This window comes from Antedon bifida, chromosome 5, assembly GCF_963402885.1.
Source record: "Antedon bifida chromosome 5, ecAntBifi1.1, whole genome shotgun sequence".
Taxonomy (NCBI): domain Eukaryota; kingdom Metazoa; phylum Echinodermata; class Crinoidea; order Comatulida; family Antedonidae; genus Antedon; species Antedon bifida.
The window spans coordinates 26,507,364-26,524,381 of NC_136230.1; the positions used below are offsets into that span (position 1 = coordinate 26,507,364).

The window sequence follows — 17,018 nt, forward strand, 5'->3', positions numbered from 1 at the left end:
TTATGTATGGTACTAGGAGATACATGTAAAACACATACTATGATACTGGAGAAATCTAGATACAGTACCGCGAATTGGGTGACTAAATCTACGCAATAGTCTGCATTCTGCCTCTAATCTTTAGAAACCTCGAGTCTTAAAGGAATCCTTCGAGGCACTAATTTTAACAAATCATGTAAGTTTTCAGTTCATGATAGCCTATACAAATTATCGTAGAAAACAATTGAAAAAACATACCTGAATGTCTAGGGCTCTGTTGTCACCATTTTCGTAATCTTTATATTCTCGAGCCACGGCGTATTCATCATCATCATACTGCGGTGGCGCGGCAATGGCTAGACCAATGAAGCTCCACAGAGCTAGGCACTGAAGAAACTTAACCATTGTTCGGTCTGATCGAATCTTCTTCTGGAAGTAATGAAACGTTCACTTAACTTAACACACTACTTAAGAAGATGATTGAGTACAAAAACTGCTGTTGACTTTTAAAAGGAGTGTAAATTTACCGATACAAAGAATTCAGGTGTATACGCAATATTCATTGGTGTGAGAGGGGTGTACTTTATACAAATTAAACAAAGATGTTTGTCATTTGAATTATAAGGAGCACATTTAACCTACTTTATTCACTTCGTGATCGATTCTGCAGCTGTCGCTAGATACATCTTTACTGACAATCGCAAGTCAGTTAGATACAAGTCCAGGTGTATTAAATTATTTCTGTCGAATGCAGCTCAGTACTTCGTGTTAAACAAACGTAAACAACGGATAGCATTTATCATAGTATGTGGTGCCCATCTAAAACACTTTGACTGTTAGGATTTGATTCTGGAATCTCCTGTTTTTGTAGTCATATTCTTTGGGTCATAATGATTTCAAATTCAACATTCAGATGCAATTTTATAATTTAAATTTGTTTAATGTTTACATTTTGTGGACATAAAGAAATGATATTATTTTAGTTAAAATGTATAATTTACATAACGATTGACATCATAAAATTCATTCATTTTATGGGCAGAACATCACATAAAACTATATTCATTTTTACATGCATAATGAACTCCCTTTCTGCATTTGTGTAAGTGCTGTTAGTCCTTTTTAGGCCGCTGGTCCATAGATCAATGATTTTGCTAAGTTGTCGTAGTCCTAAGTTTTCAAATGTATATACAGTAGTATACAATATGATCAACATTATCAATGTTTATACAGTCGTAACATAGCTATCAATAATATATTCATATTTTGGATCCGACGCCATCTTGTTATCCACTAAGTACCTCTCAGGCGCAAACACCTTTTGATATAAAGGAGCAGCTTGTAGAAACATAGCGCCGATAAAATACAGGCCACAGCTTATTAAAAGTCCAACGTCGTATGATCCAGTGAAATCAACACTCATACCTGTGAATAATATAGAGCTGATAATGTTTGTTATGTGACAATGACAAAGATACCTACTAAAATATATAGCCATATAGAAATGATCAATGCTTTATAATAAGTTGTACTGTAGGCCTACTAGAACAGTCTAACTGGGAATTTAACAAACCAATTGCAGATTTTAGAGATACCGGTTTTTTTTCTAATATGTCTTTGACTGACATTTTTGCTCTGATGTGCCCAAATATAATGACATCATCGTGTCCACATCACACTTTTTGTAATACAAACTTGTCGTGTAGCTTGTAAGCCATAATATCCTTTTTTTTATTAGCTAGCTAGCTTTACCTCCAACAAGTGTTCCGCAAAAGGAACCAATACCGTACCCTAGACAGGTTAGTACCGTAGATTCGGTATTTCGACGTGAACCAAGCAATTCAATTGTAGCTAACCAAGGTATGGCATGGAAAATACTTCTGAGAAGTCCCATAGCTGCGAATATAATGGATAAAGTTAATTGTTATTTGGATATTTACAAAAACGGAAATATAAGCCTACCTAATATTTAGGCTAGAACAAACTTGCACACTGAGTGTGGTAAGAAGCTCAATAAACTGGTTAAGCTAACCTTTTAACGAGACCACCGGGATAGATCCCCTGGCCCAGGTGGCGAATTTGTTTCTCTTAGGGACGTATGATTTGTACAGAACCCAACTCTCTCACTATGAAGTTTAAAATGTTGTTATTGGGATTCGAACACCGTATATTGACATACAAAGCCCACAGTATAATCCTTTAGACTACTCAGAGGACTCGACGGAAACTATTAATAGATTTGCCTAATCGAAAACAGCAGGCTAAACACGTTTATGAAAAACACTGTAGGCCTATGCGACGTAATGGTCTGCACAATCACGGAGTATTAGCGCTAGAAATATTATTGATGCCGCTACTTACATATCACCAGTATAATCATATGTAGTGATGTTCGAGCATAAATTAAAATAATCATAATTGCAGCTAAGAGTAGGTTATTGGGAGGTAGAATATAGAGCTTAGGAAACGTCATTCTATCACCAAACACTACAAAAATTGTCTTTCCAGAAATATCTGCAACAGCAGCTCCTATTAGGATCCAGGAGCTTACGTAAGGTGAAATACCAACGTATTTCATAAAATCAACCTTAAATATAAAATAAAAATAATTATATAGCTTAGCATTTGATTTATATTAAGTTTTGAGGATTTGAGGCACTCGTAGAAAAAAATGCCACGACTCCCACACACCTTTCGAAAACCGTCTCCATCATTCAACAAGACTCGTTTGTGTCATATTTTGGCTTCTCGTGATCTGTCCGACACAGACAAGAATTGGTAAAATGAAGAGATCCCGTTCTCGCTTTCCAACATACCTCACTCATATCTATAACAATTACTTACTATGTTGACGTATGAGAAGAGAGTGGCTGTAGTCGTAAGTACCATGCCAATGAAAAAGCACCACCATTCTGGATACGTTAATACGTTCCACAAATTAGGTTTTTCTTCTTGTTCTTGATCTTCCTTTACCCCTGTGTCAACGTTTCTTCCACGTTTTACTCTATTGTTATGACGTGTGTCCGGTGTCTGCATGAACATACTACAGGTGAATCCAACAATTAATGTTAAGCCGCTATAAATACGTAGAACTGAACGCCACCCGATTGCAGTGAGCAACTTACCAACCAAAGGACTTTGTATAAAAAAACCTAGAAGAATATTAAAGTTGTAATTAATAGAAGAAATTGTTATTCTCAGACATATCAGCATGTTTTGCCGTTGCAACAGTAGGTTGAACAGATCTAGTCGGACAGATAAACAATGAGGAATTTATTGTATAATATCTATTCTGGAAGCAAGATTCCTTTAGACCTAAGCCTGATTCTTTGTTACAGAAGATGCTCTCTGTTTACTTACCGACTGTTCCGCCCATACTTGCAAAACATGATACTCGTGTTATTTTTGAAGAATTTGCGTAGAAAATCTTCATTAGATCTATCGTTACGTAGAATGCGAGGCAAGTACCGGTTGAATACAAAACGCCGTAAGTTATAAATAAACCATGTATAGATTGTACGAAGGAAGATGCCATTAAACTTAGTCCTGCAAGCACTGTACCAGATAAACATATAGTTCTGTATTTAAACCTCTTGAGTAACAGAGCCATCACTATAACTAAGGTGTTACTTAGGCCGTAATATGCAGATCCTACCCATCCTGAAAGAGATATTGATACTAAGTAAATTGCTAGAGACCTTTCATTTGCCACTCCAAAATAATTATAGAACTCTCTTCTACCAAAATATTCCCGCCACATGTTAATTAATCATTCTTAATTCTAAATTTTCAATTATTTCTGAGAACCTTCTAACCTGTTGCTGTTGTGCTTGAGTTAAATTCTTCCTGAATATAAACAAATATTATTGTGAATGTATAAGCAAATCCCCATAAAACGATACCATAGATGAACGACGATAGCACCACGCATGGACCCTTATTTCGATCGATGGCGGTTGCAATGGAATCACGAAACGTCATCTTGTCTTTCAAATGCCAATCTTGGGCCAAAATGTCTTTCTTAGACGATATCCTACATTAAACGACGGTGGTTATTTCCTTTTGATTTAGTGTATTGCAGATGATTGTGACATGCTTGAATTTAGCTGGACCTCTGCCAAATAATTAGAGCTGGTGAGCACTATTAATACAAAGTCTATATTTGTGTTATTAGGTTTGACATACGATTGTAAAAGATAAGTGATTTGAACATAATGTACGTTACACACTATACGACGTTATGTAGTCTTGATATTGCCGCGTTGTCATATACTTGTTGATGTTTACTACTGCGCATGTGTATTATATTTTCACCTACTCTATTAATATCTTTACCCACCTTTTGTGACGTGTGCAACCAATACAAATTAGTTTGTCCGATTCGTGCGAATATATTCGCCTAACATGATGTTACTAACTAATGTACCTCGTGCTTTTAAGCTTGGCCTGACCATGTTGAATAATTTCACTAAAACAATACATATTCACCGTATCAGTGACAAACTTTGAAAATCTTAAAAACGCACCATTTTAATAAACAAAAAAGAAATACTAGATAATCGGTTCTTCTGGTAAAGCGCTTTAATCTTAGTAAAAGCGCTATAGAAATGATAATTCGTAGAAACCCAAAACTAGTATGACAAAAAAAAGTGTGCCTAAAATATGCTAGTGATATGACGTAATCGTATCCATTAATATGGGCACATTACATTGTTTTGTCACATAAAGTTTGATAGTGCAGAGAGGGTTTTCATCTGGCACCAAATCCAAATGCACAATTTCCCTATGCTTATGCAAAGTCTCTACCTTTTATGTTGTAAAGCTACTCCTATTATTGCATTCTTTCTTGTGTGTGCGAATAGAGATGAACAATGTTGGGTAACACAGATTAAAAATGTATTATTTAATTATTATTATTATTATTATTCATGGTTTTAGTACAATGCATTGATAACAAAATTAGAAATTATTTTAAAAAACTGTATGCTGACTGCAAATATAAATCAATAGGCCTACATAAAAAATATTGAATCATCATAATCAAAGTTGATTGAAGACACTGTGGGCCTTAACTCAAATTAGAAAATTAGGCCGTTTCTATCCATTTTCTAAGCTCAAATTAGATTTATTTGCAAAGTTTGTCTACACATAGGCCTACTTGTAATTACGGTATTAACATAGACCTACTTGCTGTTGGATGTACATAAATAGAAAATCATTTTTCTAAATGTATTATTTGTGCGTATAACAACAGAATTAAGTATATATATTAATTATTATTGCTTCTAGGTAATTTTTTCGGCCTATACCTCGAGCGGCTGCCTAAAACTCCGCACCCCGGGTGTATAGAAGAAACCTGTTTTTGAGAGATCGTCACGTTTTATCGCTTTTCCCTTTTTGTATGTACAGATTACAGTACATGTCAATCCGTCGGGTTTTTGTCGTCCATGTTGCAATGTACAGTACTGTAACAATCATTTCAAATTTTATACAGTCGTGATATAGCTATCAATAATATATTCATAACTGATCTCTATTTTATCTGACGCCTTCTTGTTATCCACTAAGTACCTCTCAGACGCAAACACCTTTTGGTATAAAGGAGCAGCTTGTAGAAATATAGCGCCAACAATCAACATGCCACAGCTTATTAAAAGTCCAACGTCGTAAGATCCGGTGAAATCAACACTCAGACCTGTGAATTAATAGTTAATAAATAATTTCGAGCATAAAAAATAAACAATTAAGCTTAACCAGAAACCCATTTACGATTACAGTTTTTTCTTGTTTAATGTTTAATATTGTTGTGTAAGTAGAGTATGTATAGGGCGAGATAAAATCTGTTTTAAAATATAGCTTACCTCCAACAAGTGTTCCACAAAACGAACCGATACCGTACCCTAGACAGGTTAGTACGGTAGATTCTGTATTTCGACGTGAACCAAGCAATTCAATTGTAGCTAAGTAAGGTATAGAATGGAAAATACTTCTAAGAAGACCCATACCTGCAAACAATAATTAAAAATAAACTTGTTTTGGGTAATTTCGTGTGTGAGTTCTACTGCACGTAAAATGATATTTCATGGCACTATTGCATGTCCAGCTTTCCACATTGGTTGGTAGATTATTTTTCAGGTGAAGGTATGTCTTTGTTTTGTTTTTTTCTCGTTTTCTTTTTCATTTTTTATTCTTTTTCAATTTGTTTCTTTTCCTTTTTGGTTTTAAATTTTCAATTCCTTGTTCTTTATTCTAGAATGTTTTATTGTTGTTAAATATCTTTTGTTCTTTGTAATTTCGTATTACTGGTTATTTTCCATTGTTATTTTTTAAAATTCGCTTTTTTCTATTTTTCACATTTTTTAAGTTAAGAATAGTAGGTGTGTTTTACGGTATTAAACAAATCATGAATATTTTGTAACTTATTTTTCATTCATTTTTTTAAATTTTTTTTAAACAGTTTTTTCTTCTTTTTTTTCTTTTATTATTTTCTTGTTGTTTTCTTCTTTTCCCCCTTTTAAATTGTTTTCTTCACAGCCAAAATATGAGCTCTGACTTTTTAGCTTCCGATCAGCCGATTTGACAATGCTTCAAGATGGAAACAGCGAATTAATCAAATAACGTTTATTTTAGAACAGTAGTCTAGCTGTTGTAAAACAAATAATGAATGTTTTGTATCACTGGAATGTGGAGTATTATTGAAGAGGGGGATCATTTAGATTATTGGAAGCTTGGCTGTTTAAAACAGTCAATCTTGAAACATTTTTCTTTGTATACTTACATGTCACCAGTATAATCATATGTAGTGATGTTCGAGCATAAATTAAAATAATCATAATTGCAGCTAAGAGTAGATTATTGGGAGGTAGAATATAGAGCTTAGGAAACGTCATCCTATCACCAAAAACTGCTAAGAAAGTCTTTCCACAAGCTTCTGCTACAGCAGACCCTGTTATGATCCAGGAGCTTACGTAAGGTGAAATTCCAGCGGACTTCATGAAATCAACCTTAAATAGATTTAAAGAAATACTAGGTTACTTACACAAATAAGTACAAAAGTATTTCATTATTTAAACAAATTAATTATATAAGCCCAGGTTATACGTTGTTTTCGGTTTTGATAATAAATGTGACCTTTTTTCGGTTGAAAATGGGAATACGCGTGCCACGACCCCCTTCAAACACCATCAACAGAAATCTCTACGAGCCAAAAACTCAGGCTTGTTTGTGTCTGTATTTGACGGAGAGGTGGGTACGTCTGGGAACAGTCCGCATTCTATTGGAACGGGACAGGAATATGAGAGATCGCTTTCCAATTTTTACTGAATACTGTACCTATTTCACTCATGCCCATAAAAATATACTTACTATGTTGACGTATGAGAAAAGAGTGGCTGTGGTAGTAAGTACCATGCCAATTAAAAAGAACCAGCATTCTAGACACGTCAATACGTTCCACAAATTGTGTTCTTCTTCCTGTTCTGGTTTCTTTGTCGTCTTATCAACGTCTCTTCCACTTTTTACTTTATTTTCATGACGTGTGTCTGGTGTCTGCATGAACATACTACAGGTCAGTCCAACAATTAATGTTAAGCCGCTATAAATACGTAGAACTGAACGCCACCCGATTGCGGTGAGCAACTTACCAACCAAAGGACTTTGTATAAAAAAGCCTGAAGAAGAAGAAGAAAAGGAATCATGATATAACATTGTCTGTCGTTGCAACAGTCGATCGAACAGGAGGTATTGGAAGTTATATTTATTAAAATATCTATTCTCAGTACCATAGTCTATTATACTTGTTGAGCACTTACCGACTGTTACGCCCAAAGTCGCAAAACACGAGACCCGAGATATTTTCGGAGAGTTTGCGTAGTGCATCTTCATTAAATCTATCGATGCATAGAATGCGAGGCAAGTACCAAACGAATAGAAAACGCCGTAAGTTATAAATAAACCATGTATAGATTGTACGAAGGAAGATGCCAGCAAACTTAGGCCTGCAAGCATTATACCAGATAAACATACAGTTCTGTATTTAAACCTCTTGAGTAAGAGAGCCATCACTATAACCAAGGTGTTAGCTAGGCCGTAGTAAGCTGCTCCAACCCATCCTGAAAAGAGAAATTCATGTTACCGTCATTTAGTTGGGGGAGCCAGAAAGGATTTACCTGCACCCTCTAGCAAATTATGTTAACAACGCTTTTTGCTTCCTTATATCAATACAAATCAATTGTTTGCTGTTGGCCGAAACAAATTGGACGCTTGGTCAGTACAGGGGCCAAAAGGTCAATATGGTGACCACTGGTCAAGAAATTGGCCATATGAATATCTCAGCAACCACTGGTCAGAAAGTGATAAACGAGGTCTCAAATTTCTCGCCAAGTATATGTTTATATCTAATGTAATAAAAATCATAAAACTGTCAATAAACTCCTAATTTTGACCTTTGACATAGCCGGTACAAACATTTTTGGCTTAGAGCACACTTTTCATATCAGAAATTGTTGGGTGGATAATGGTCGTAGTTGGTGTTCCTCCAGGAATATACTCGTAGCTAGATGATATTAATTCTCAAGATAATTGACGGACAAAGGTGCTGCTAAGAAAAGAATAAATAAAGATCCTGACAAAATCAATAATGCATGATAATGCATCCATATAACCTAAATATTTATACAAGACAATGAATAGAATACTAAATGTATACGAATCATTGGTCCAAAACGTTACTCTGAAATCTTTTCAGTTCTGACCTGTTGCTGTTGTACTGGAGTTAAATTCTTCCTGAATATAAACAAATAGTATTGAGAATGTATAGCCAAATCCCCATAAAACGATACCAAAGATGAACGACGATAGCACCACGCATAGACCCTTATTTCGATCGATGGCGGTTGCAATGGAATCACGAAACGTCATCTTGTCTTCCAAATGCCAATCTTCGGCCAAAATGTCTTTCTCAGACAATATCCTATTATAGGAAAGGCGCTGGCTGTTTCCTTTCGATTAGTCATGTATTGCAGCTTATCGTGACATGCCTTGAATTTAGCTGAACTTCTGCCAAATAATTTGAGCTGGTACGGTAAGCCCTATTAATACAAAGTCTATATTTGTGTTATCAGCCTTATCATACAATTGTAAAAGATAAGTGATTTGAACAGTTCACGTTTCACTCTATACGACGTTATTTAGGCTTGATATTGCCGCGTTGTCATAGGCTTATTGATGTTTACTAGTGCGCATGCGTATTAATATTTTCACCTACTCTTTGTTGATATTAGTTTGCGGTGCACCACGTATATTAGTTCTGAAAAGAACTGTTGAGAGAACTTTACATCGCATTTGATTTCGCCATGCAAACCTTCAAACAATATATTCACCTACTCTATTAATTTTACCCACTTTTTGTGACTTTAAAATTGTGCAACCAATACAAATTTGTTTGTCCGATTCGCGGGAATATATTCAATTCAATTCAATTCAAATAAACATTTATTTCTTTCATATTCATATTTAAGTAAAACATTATAATTTCTGATATTTTTTTTTTTTTTTTTAGAGTTATAATACAGTAAATCATAATGTATGAAAAAGGTGATTCAGTTATATAAAAAAATGAAAGAGGCAAAAAACCCAAGAAAGTTATCTATCAATTGGAAAAAAAAATCCAACTGAAAACTTGTATATTGGGAAGCCATGTAAGAATATTATATACTTATATATATAAATGTAAACATAACTGCACATACACATATACATCACAGACACACACACACCAACAGAAAAGGAAGCAATTTCGAAAACTTTCTAAAGTTAAACAATATTACAAAATAGAGAAAACAATTAGTTATAATTTGAAATAAGATAATCTTTAATTTTAAAAGAGGACATTTTGCTAGAGGACGATGATGACATTTCGGGAGGTAGATTATTGAATAGTTTAGAACCACTATAGCGAATGTTATGTTTCATTTTAGTTAGTTTAGGTTGAGGAAGATGAAGATCCCGTGATGCTCTTGTGTTATACGAATGGATTTCAGAGTTAGGTAAAAAATTACATGAACAATTTGAAGGCAGTTTGGAATTAATATGTTCATAGACGAAAATGCATTGTTGGAGTTTATTGATATCGTGCACAGTTAAGAGTTTAAGGTTATAAAAAAGGATAGACGTGAGTTACCTGAGATAAGACGAACAGCTTTCTTCTGAAGGACGTGTATTTTATTAAGATTTGAGGGGTAATTATTGGCCCATACAATGTTACAGTAACTAATAAAAGGCATAATAAAAGAGCAGTAAATATTGCGTAAAATTTGAGACGGTAAAAAGGAAGAAAGACTATAAAGTATGCCAATGTTTTTAAAATGTTTGATTCAATTTCTTTTATATGATTTTTAAAATTTAGCTCTTGGTCAATTAAAACACCTAAACATTTGGTTTGCTTAACATGGGGAATTACTTGATCACCAATCAGAATTTTATGAGACTCGTCGGTCAGTTTTTGGTGACGTATTCCAAACAACATAAAGTTGCATTTATTTAGGTTTATTGAAAGTTTATTCACATTAAAGTAATCATTGATATTAATTAATTCTTGGTTAAAAGTATGAAAAATTTATTCAAAGTTAACACTTTTATAGAATAAAGTCATTTCATCTGCATAAAGATAAAAAGTAAGGATATCTGAGGCGTTTGGTAAATCATTGATAATGTAAATTAGAAATAAAAGAGGGCCAAGCAAGAACCCTTGGGGAACATCACAGGTAATGGGCTTAAGATCAGAGGTATGATTGTTAACAGAAGTACATTGAAATCTATTTGATAAGTAATTGTTTAAAAGTTTAAGAGCAACATGATGTACTATCGTGCTAACCGATCACCTGGTGAACATTCGTTTTAAGCTTGGCCCGACCATGTTGAATAATCTCACTAAAACAATACGCAATTCACCGTATCAGTGACAAATTTGAAAATCTTAAAACGCACATTTTTACACAAAAAATATGTTTACCAGATGATCGATTCTTCTTGTAAGCGCTTACTCTTAGCAAAAGAAATAGGCTAATAATAAAAATTTTTAAGCTCTGTCTAAACTATCTTAATGGGATGAAGTGGGTCTGCAATGACAAAATCTGCAAACAATAATAAAAGGCCTATGCACTTTTAGTAGTTCCATGACAAGCCCCATTGGTGCAAATCGGATGGTAGTACGCACTATTATAAGCATACAGCATTGACAAATGATTTGTATGTATAAGTAATCGAACATATTTATTATTTCTGCAGAAACACACAAACACATTCTGCTTGGCACGAAAATGTATATTTTAGCGTATTCAGGCCGCGATTTGTCTGTATGTTTTTTTTTCTGGACGCCAGGGGTAACAAAGATAGGCTACACCTCTCCTCCAACACCCGCTTGTCTTCGTTGTTCGGGATCTTTTTTCACTCTTTGGCCATAGAAAATGATATAGCTATAATTTTGGGTTAATGTTGTATTAAAGATATGTTATTGTCTGTATTGTATTTTTTTACTACGGCAGTGAATACCTTTCTTACAACTACAAAATGACCTATTCAAAGTCTTATATAGTTAATGTTCATGTTTTGGGGGAACAATACATCTTATTAATATTAAGCAGTAAACAGTTCTATTGTAACGCATCTTTGATTGTTGAATTTTGGCTGAACATTGGGGGCGCAATTGTGAGCTGTTACGTAATAACAACCCTGCGATGACGTAGGATTACTTTATGTAAACAACATCCCACCAAAGCAGCAGTCAGGGCCACAATTAATAAAAGATAAAGTTCAACTGGTGATGGATTCGCCAAGGAACGGTTTCGAAAATCATCTTCAAACATTCGTTAACCTTCGCTATGAATTTGCCGACGGAAGTAAGTAGAAATAGTCTGCATACAGTCCAAAAAGCTAGGCCAGGCCTAGCCCTACTATAAGTATAATAACTAGGGCCAGGCCTAAAACTATTCTGGTGGTAGCCACCAACCAAGTGTTTAAGGCGGGTAGTTAGTATCTAATCTAGGCCTAGTCCTAGTATTATAAATAAAACTAAAACAAAATTCCTAGAAAACAGGAAGCCTTTTGCCATTTCCCCCCTGACTAAGTGTCAGTGTCACCAAGTTTGCTGCCCTGCCTGTGTATAAATATATATTATAAATATTATTAAAATAATAGTACTAGTTTTAAGAGCATTCATTGTATTTAGTGACATATACGACTTGTCATGTCATGTGATAATTAGTCGTATGCACTAGCCAGCTAGCTACATGATCTTGCACTATTTCTAGCTTACAAAATTTACAGTACACATTTCAATTTATTAAAATACACTAGGCCTATACAATATTGTATAGGCTGGTCTACACACACACTTTAATTCAAACATATTACAATCAATCTACTGTACCCTACCAGCAAATTAAATTTAATATAACACGGGTCTCAATTGATGTTATAGTATTTCTAATTTCATTGACATTTATTATTTTACAATTCTAAGTATGGTAATGCCCAAATTGTATATTGTTTATCATATTTTATTTGTAAAATGCTATTCATATACACTCCCTAGCAGGACTATTTTCATAGAAGGACCAGCATATTTCAATAATTAATTTTTGGCTCTGCTCATGGTATAAAGTCTATTAGTTTTCTTTATATTTTAATCATGCCTTGTAATTTGTCATAGAGCGGTTATATGAGGCTTTTAATTACCGAAATCACAGTAATAGTTTTATATAATTTTGTCTTTCAGATTCTGTCGTATATTTTTGAATTTCTGAATTTTGGTGATAGACAAGAAGCAGCCTTAGTATGTAAGAGATGGCATGATGCCTCTCTGCATCCAGGACTCCACAAGAATGTTTCCATCCTGTACGAAACACCTGTATACTCAGAAACACCTCTGAAAAATTTACCAAGACGGAGAACACCTCATCTAGCTCTGTCGCAAGTCGACTGTTCCAACAACTCCAAGAAGTTTCTACTAGATGTATGCATGTACTTCAGCGAGGGCCTGCAGTCGCTTTCTTTAAAAGGCTCAGGAGTTACTGAGAGTATGTTTATGGGTATGCTTGTGTATTGTGCCAATGTGACCCACCTTGATTTATCAGCGTGCAATAGTTTGTGTATGTCTGGTAAATTGTTTGAAACTAATGACGGTATAAATCTAGGCCAGGCTTCTTTAAACAACGTTCAACATCTGTATTTGAACTCGAATCGGTACTTGTCGGATGCGTTGCTATCTCGCATCGTTTCCTGTGTGCCAAATATACGTGGACTTTCCTTGGCGGCGTGCAATATTCTCTTTAATTACTATGATAGTCATTCTAAAAATCTATCAGTGACTGTTCTTAGTTTTAAAAATCTGTTGAACTTGTTGACGGTAAATACTAGTTCGTTGGTGTTGCTTGACCTAAGCCGTACGAATATAACAAATTCGGCCCTTGGTACACTAGCTTCAGTTCCTGGCCTAAGATTGCAGACGTTTGTTTTGCAGAACTGTCGGCAGGTTAGTAATGCAGGTGTAATTGATTTTGTAAAAGCACAAGACAACTTACATCACCTTGATCTTGGAGGCTGCCATCTTATTGGAGATCCATGTATAACTTCACTATGTTCAAGTACAGTGCAATTGTATAGTTTAAAACTAAAGAAATGCCGACTTATCTCGGCCGTATCACTAGAGAATTTAAGTAGCCTGCCTAAGTTGAAGCATTTTGAGATATCCGAGTGCTATCAAGGTGATCCAAAGTGGCTGATAAAAGGATTTGAGATGGGAACTCTTGGTAATTTAACCTCTTTACATATGCCATCCTGCACTATAGTGACTGATGCCTTTGTATGCTGTCTTGCTGAGCACTACCCACAACTCGAAGAATTGGATCTATCATCTTGTATACTGTTGACTGACACAGGTTTCCTTGCAATCTCGAAACACCTCCATCAACTAACTCTTCTCAAGCTAGCATGGTGTCAAGAGCTAACAGACCTTGGTTTACTGGGTGTTACTCTGCAATCCTTTGATAATGATGGCAATGGCAACAAGCCTTCTGATGCGTTAACAAGTGGGTTTACTCATTCTCACAGCAATATTGGCTTCTTTAAAGGACCGAGCTTTGAGTCAAAGACCAAGTACCTATCCGAAACCGAGATACTGTCTAAAGCTAATGAGGCCGATGCAAATCTGTTGAGTCTAACGAAACTCAATGTGCTTGATTTAACAGCATGCAAATCTATCACTGATTTAAGCTTCCATAGGTGTTTTCAATTCAAAGACCTACAATTTCTCAGCATCAAAATGTGTAATTTTTTAACAGATAAAGGACTCCATTCCGTTACTTTTAACAATCCAGCATTGCAGATCTTAGACATAAGTCATTGTCACCAAATCACTGACATAGGCCTAGCTTATGTGGCTAAGAAGCTCAGCCGTCTTATATCATTACATATGTCAAATTTAGACTTGGTGACTAACGCTACACTGGAGCTCATCTCAATCTATAATCTAAGACTCAAGAAAATTGATGTGTCTTTATGTCGTAAAATTACAGTCTCGGCCGTACAGAGGCTGCAAACAAAGTTAGTTGCGCTTAAAGTTGTAAACATGTGAAAGATGCAGATCTATAGCATCTGTAGCTGTACAGTTGCGACAATCCCACTCCACTGTCTATCCCATCTGGAGTTTTCAGGAGCGTCTCCCTTTTTAAGGCTAAAATGAAATTACGAACTTTTTATCTGTTTTCGCAGTCTATTAATTATTTTCACACTGCCATGTTTGAAAATTGATCAACATTGTTTACATCCAACATGTGACTGCGTAAATTTAGAAATGAAATCAAAGATCGTAGTAATGAGAACACACACTCTTATCATTGATCATCTTCAATAGAGAGTCTGACATTTCAAAATATTATATTATTCATCTATCTCTATTATATATGGATATGTTAACATTATGATATATATATATATTGGACAATTATTTAATTTAAGGACTATTTATATTTGAAGGACAATATATTTTGAGGACAAAATATTATGAAATGGTAAAACCAGTGGTCAATAATGATTGGGTATTAAAGCATAAAAAACTGTTAGGGCGCTAGTTTATAATAAATCTGTACCTAACTCGGAAATTGTTTTAGTGACGTCATCGCGGTTCACCACTGTTTACCTTTCTTTTATTAGTGTTTGTAAATACCCAGTTTATTGACTTCTTAACTTAATTACTAAATAATTTAATTGTTAATTATTACTCATTAAAAAAAGGTATAATATTTATTATATTATAATTTATTTTATTGATATATTACATATAATGATATGACTTTTAACTTGAGAAAATAAATATTAATTAATTATTAATAAAATCAAGATTTTTTTTTATCAGATTATTTTATATTTTATTCACTTGTCATCAGATCGTCTAATAAAAAAATAATGTATTGTCTAAAGGCCATCTCGGCGTTTCATAGTATGGGGAGGGTGGCGCGATCCTGTTCCATCCTTCCCTTGGTCAGCACGTGTTGTATGTGGACGTACTATAGGCGCCTAAGGGACATTGCTGATCGGTATTTGTGAAATTGACTTTTTTTTACTTAAATTATGAATTCTGATGATCTCTGCGCATACATAAAACAGAGATTCAAAAAGGATTTCGAGTCTACGGGACAATGGATTGCTAGAAAAGAATTTCTTCTTAAAAACTGGACTGGTGGTGGTGGTGCACGTGGTGATGGCTCTTTTAATGAGCGGCAGATGGAAAGTCTTTCCATGATGATGATTTGGTCAAATATGAAATACTTGGGATGCAAGTAAGTCAATTTTATCTTGCTAAGATAGGGCCAGGCTATAATGTTATTAATTTTTTAATTCCTAGAATTTCCTTTGGGTAAAATATAAAATGAATGAATATTATATTGATAAAAAAAAAGTTTTATTTTCGCTGAGGGCGCTAACACAAATTAACAAATCTGGCCAAAATTAAAACTTTTGGAAGTAATTTTAACTTCTCTTAGCAATATTAGGCTAAATATTTTCATGCTGTCTATAGATACATATCTTGATGTTGCATTACAGTATATTGATCTAATACTACTACGAAAATAGCCTACTACTTTAGATATGCATAATGCTAAGGGGCCAGGCCCAGTGGTGTCTAATTTGGCTAGGCCCGTAGTTAGAAGGCTAAAAAGCCTGACTGAGTGAAGCTAGCTAAGGGTAGACTAGCCTACCAAACCATACAGGCACAGAGGCATGGTGCATCACAAATCAGCCCAGACTGGGTCTGAACGAGAGTAGCCCAACTACTACTACTAGCTTAATTAATAATTTATAAGGCTGAAATAAATGCCTGGGCTAGCTAGGCTAGCTTGATCTTCCATGGTGTACCGAACAGGAGCATATATTGCACAAAAAAATAAATTTCCACAAGCCCCTACCAAATTTGACAGCAAACAAACAATTTTTTTTTTATTTTTGACTATTGAACACCAAAATAATTCATAGATTCAACCTCAAGATTATTTATTCAAACTTACAAACTTTACATTATTTATGGTTATAATCAAATATACAATTTTGTCATTATTTTGTTAGATACTCGCCTGAATTGATGGCACATGTTCATAATCTTGCAAGACCTTCTGATGCTCATCAACCGAGACTGACCGCTCAACTGACCATTATTGACAAACACCAGCCAAAAAAAGAAAAACAGAACATTGATGATCCTTCAGAGAAGAGTTCTCTGGCAATGCAAGAGGACAATAAATCATCTCAAATGCAAAGCAGTCAGTATGTGTGTCCGTCCATCAGTCAACAAACTGATGGCACAGAAAAAATGGAAACACAAGCACAACAGAACATTGATTATCCTTCAGAGAAGAGTTCTCTGGCAATGCAAGAGGACAATAAATCATCTCAAATGCAAAGCAGTCAGTATGTGTGTCCGTTTATCAGTCAACAAACTGATGGCACAGAAAAAATGAAAACACAAGCACAACAGAACACTGATG

General features: G+C 34.8%; 3 protein-coding genes across 3 annotated transcripts; 2 read left to right on the plus strand and 1 right to left on the minus strand.

Moving 5' to 3' along the window:
* Positions 1–1,160: 1,160 nt before the first annotated feature.
* Positions 1,161–9,053, minus strand: LOC144843464 (uncharacterized). Its single transcript, XM_078700248.1, has 13 exons — positions 8,733–9,053; positions 7,791–8,090; positions 7,345–7,649; positions 6,758–6,983; positions 5,841–5,984; positions 5,472–5,674; positions 4,406–4,425; positions 3,795–4,012; positions 3,340–3,639; positions 2,824–3,131; positions 2,341–2,566; positions 1,732–1,875; positions 1,161–1,404 (listed from the first exon to the last, which is right to left on the minus strand). Exons 1-13 carry the CDS (start codon positions 8,896–8,898, stop codon positions 1,205–1,207), a joined length of 2,760 nt encoding a protein of 919 aa, XP_078556374.1. The 5' UTR covers positions 8,899–9,053; the 3' UTR covers positions 1,161–1,204.
* Positions 9,054–11,720: 2,667 nt separating this feature from the next.
* On the plus strand, positions 11,721–15,340 carry LOC144841943 (uncharacterized). The gene is made up of 2 exons (XM_078698246.1): positions 11,721–11,876; positions 12,755–15,340. The coding sequence occupies exons 1-2, from the start codon at positions 11,859–11,861 to the stop codon at positions 14,609–14,611; spliced, it is 1,875 nt and encodes a 624-aa protein (XP_078554372.1). The 5' UTR covers positions 11,721–11,858; the 3' UTR covers positions 14,612–15,340.
* Positions 15,341–15,606: 266 nt separating this feature from the next.
* On the plus strand, positions 15,607–17,016 carry LOC144843465 (uncharacterized). The gene is made up of 3 exons (XM_078700249.1): positions 15,607–15,815; positions 16,600–16,941; positions 16,983–17,016. The coding sequence occupies exons 1-3, from the start codon at positions 15,607–15,609 to the stop codon at positions 17,014–17,016; spliced, it is 585 nt and encodes a 194-aa protein (XP_078556375.1).
* Positions 17,017–17,018: the final 2 nt, after the last annotated feature.

Excerpts from the sequence above, each read along its gene's own strand:
- LOC144843464 (XM_078700248.1), bottom strand. The coding sequence starts at position 8,898 with ATGACGTTTCGTGATTCCATTGCAACCGCCATCGATCGAAATAAGGGT. Across the intron at positions 6,984-7,344 it reads TTTTCTCATACGTCAACATA|GTTGATTTCATGAAGTCCGC; the intron begins GTAAGTATATTT and ends AATCTATTTAAG. Across the intron at positions 1,405-1,731 it reads TTGCGGAACACTTGTTGGAG|GTATGAGTGTTGATTTCACT; the intron begins GTAAAGCTAGCT and ends TATTATTCACAG.
- LOC144843465 (XM_078700249.1), top strand. The coding sequence starts at position 15,607 with ATGAATTCTGATGATCTCTGCGCATACATAAAACAGAGATTCAAAAAG. Across the intron at positions 15,816-16,599 it reads ATGAAATACTTGGGATGCAA|ATACTCGCCTGAATTGATGG; the intron begins GTAAGTCAATTT and ends TTATTTTGTTAG. Across the intron at positions 16,942-16,982 it reads TCTCAAATGCAAAGCAGTCA|AAAAAATGAAAACACAAGCA; the intron begins GTATGTGTGTCC and ends CTGATGGCACAG.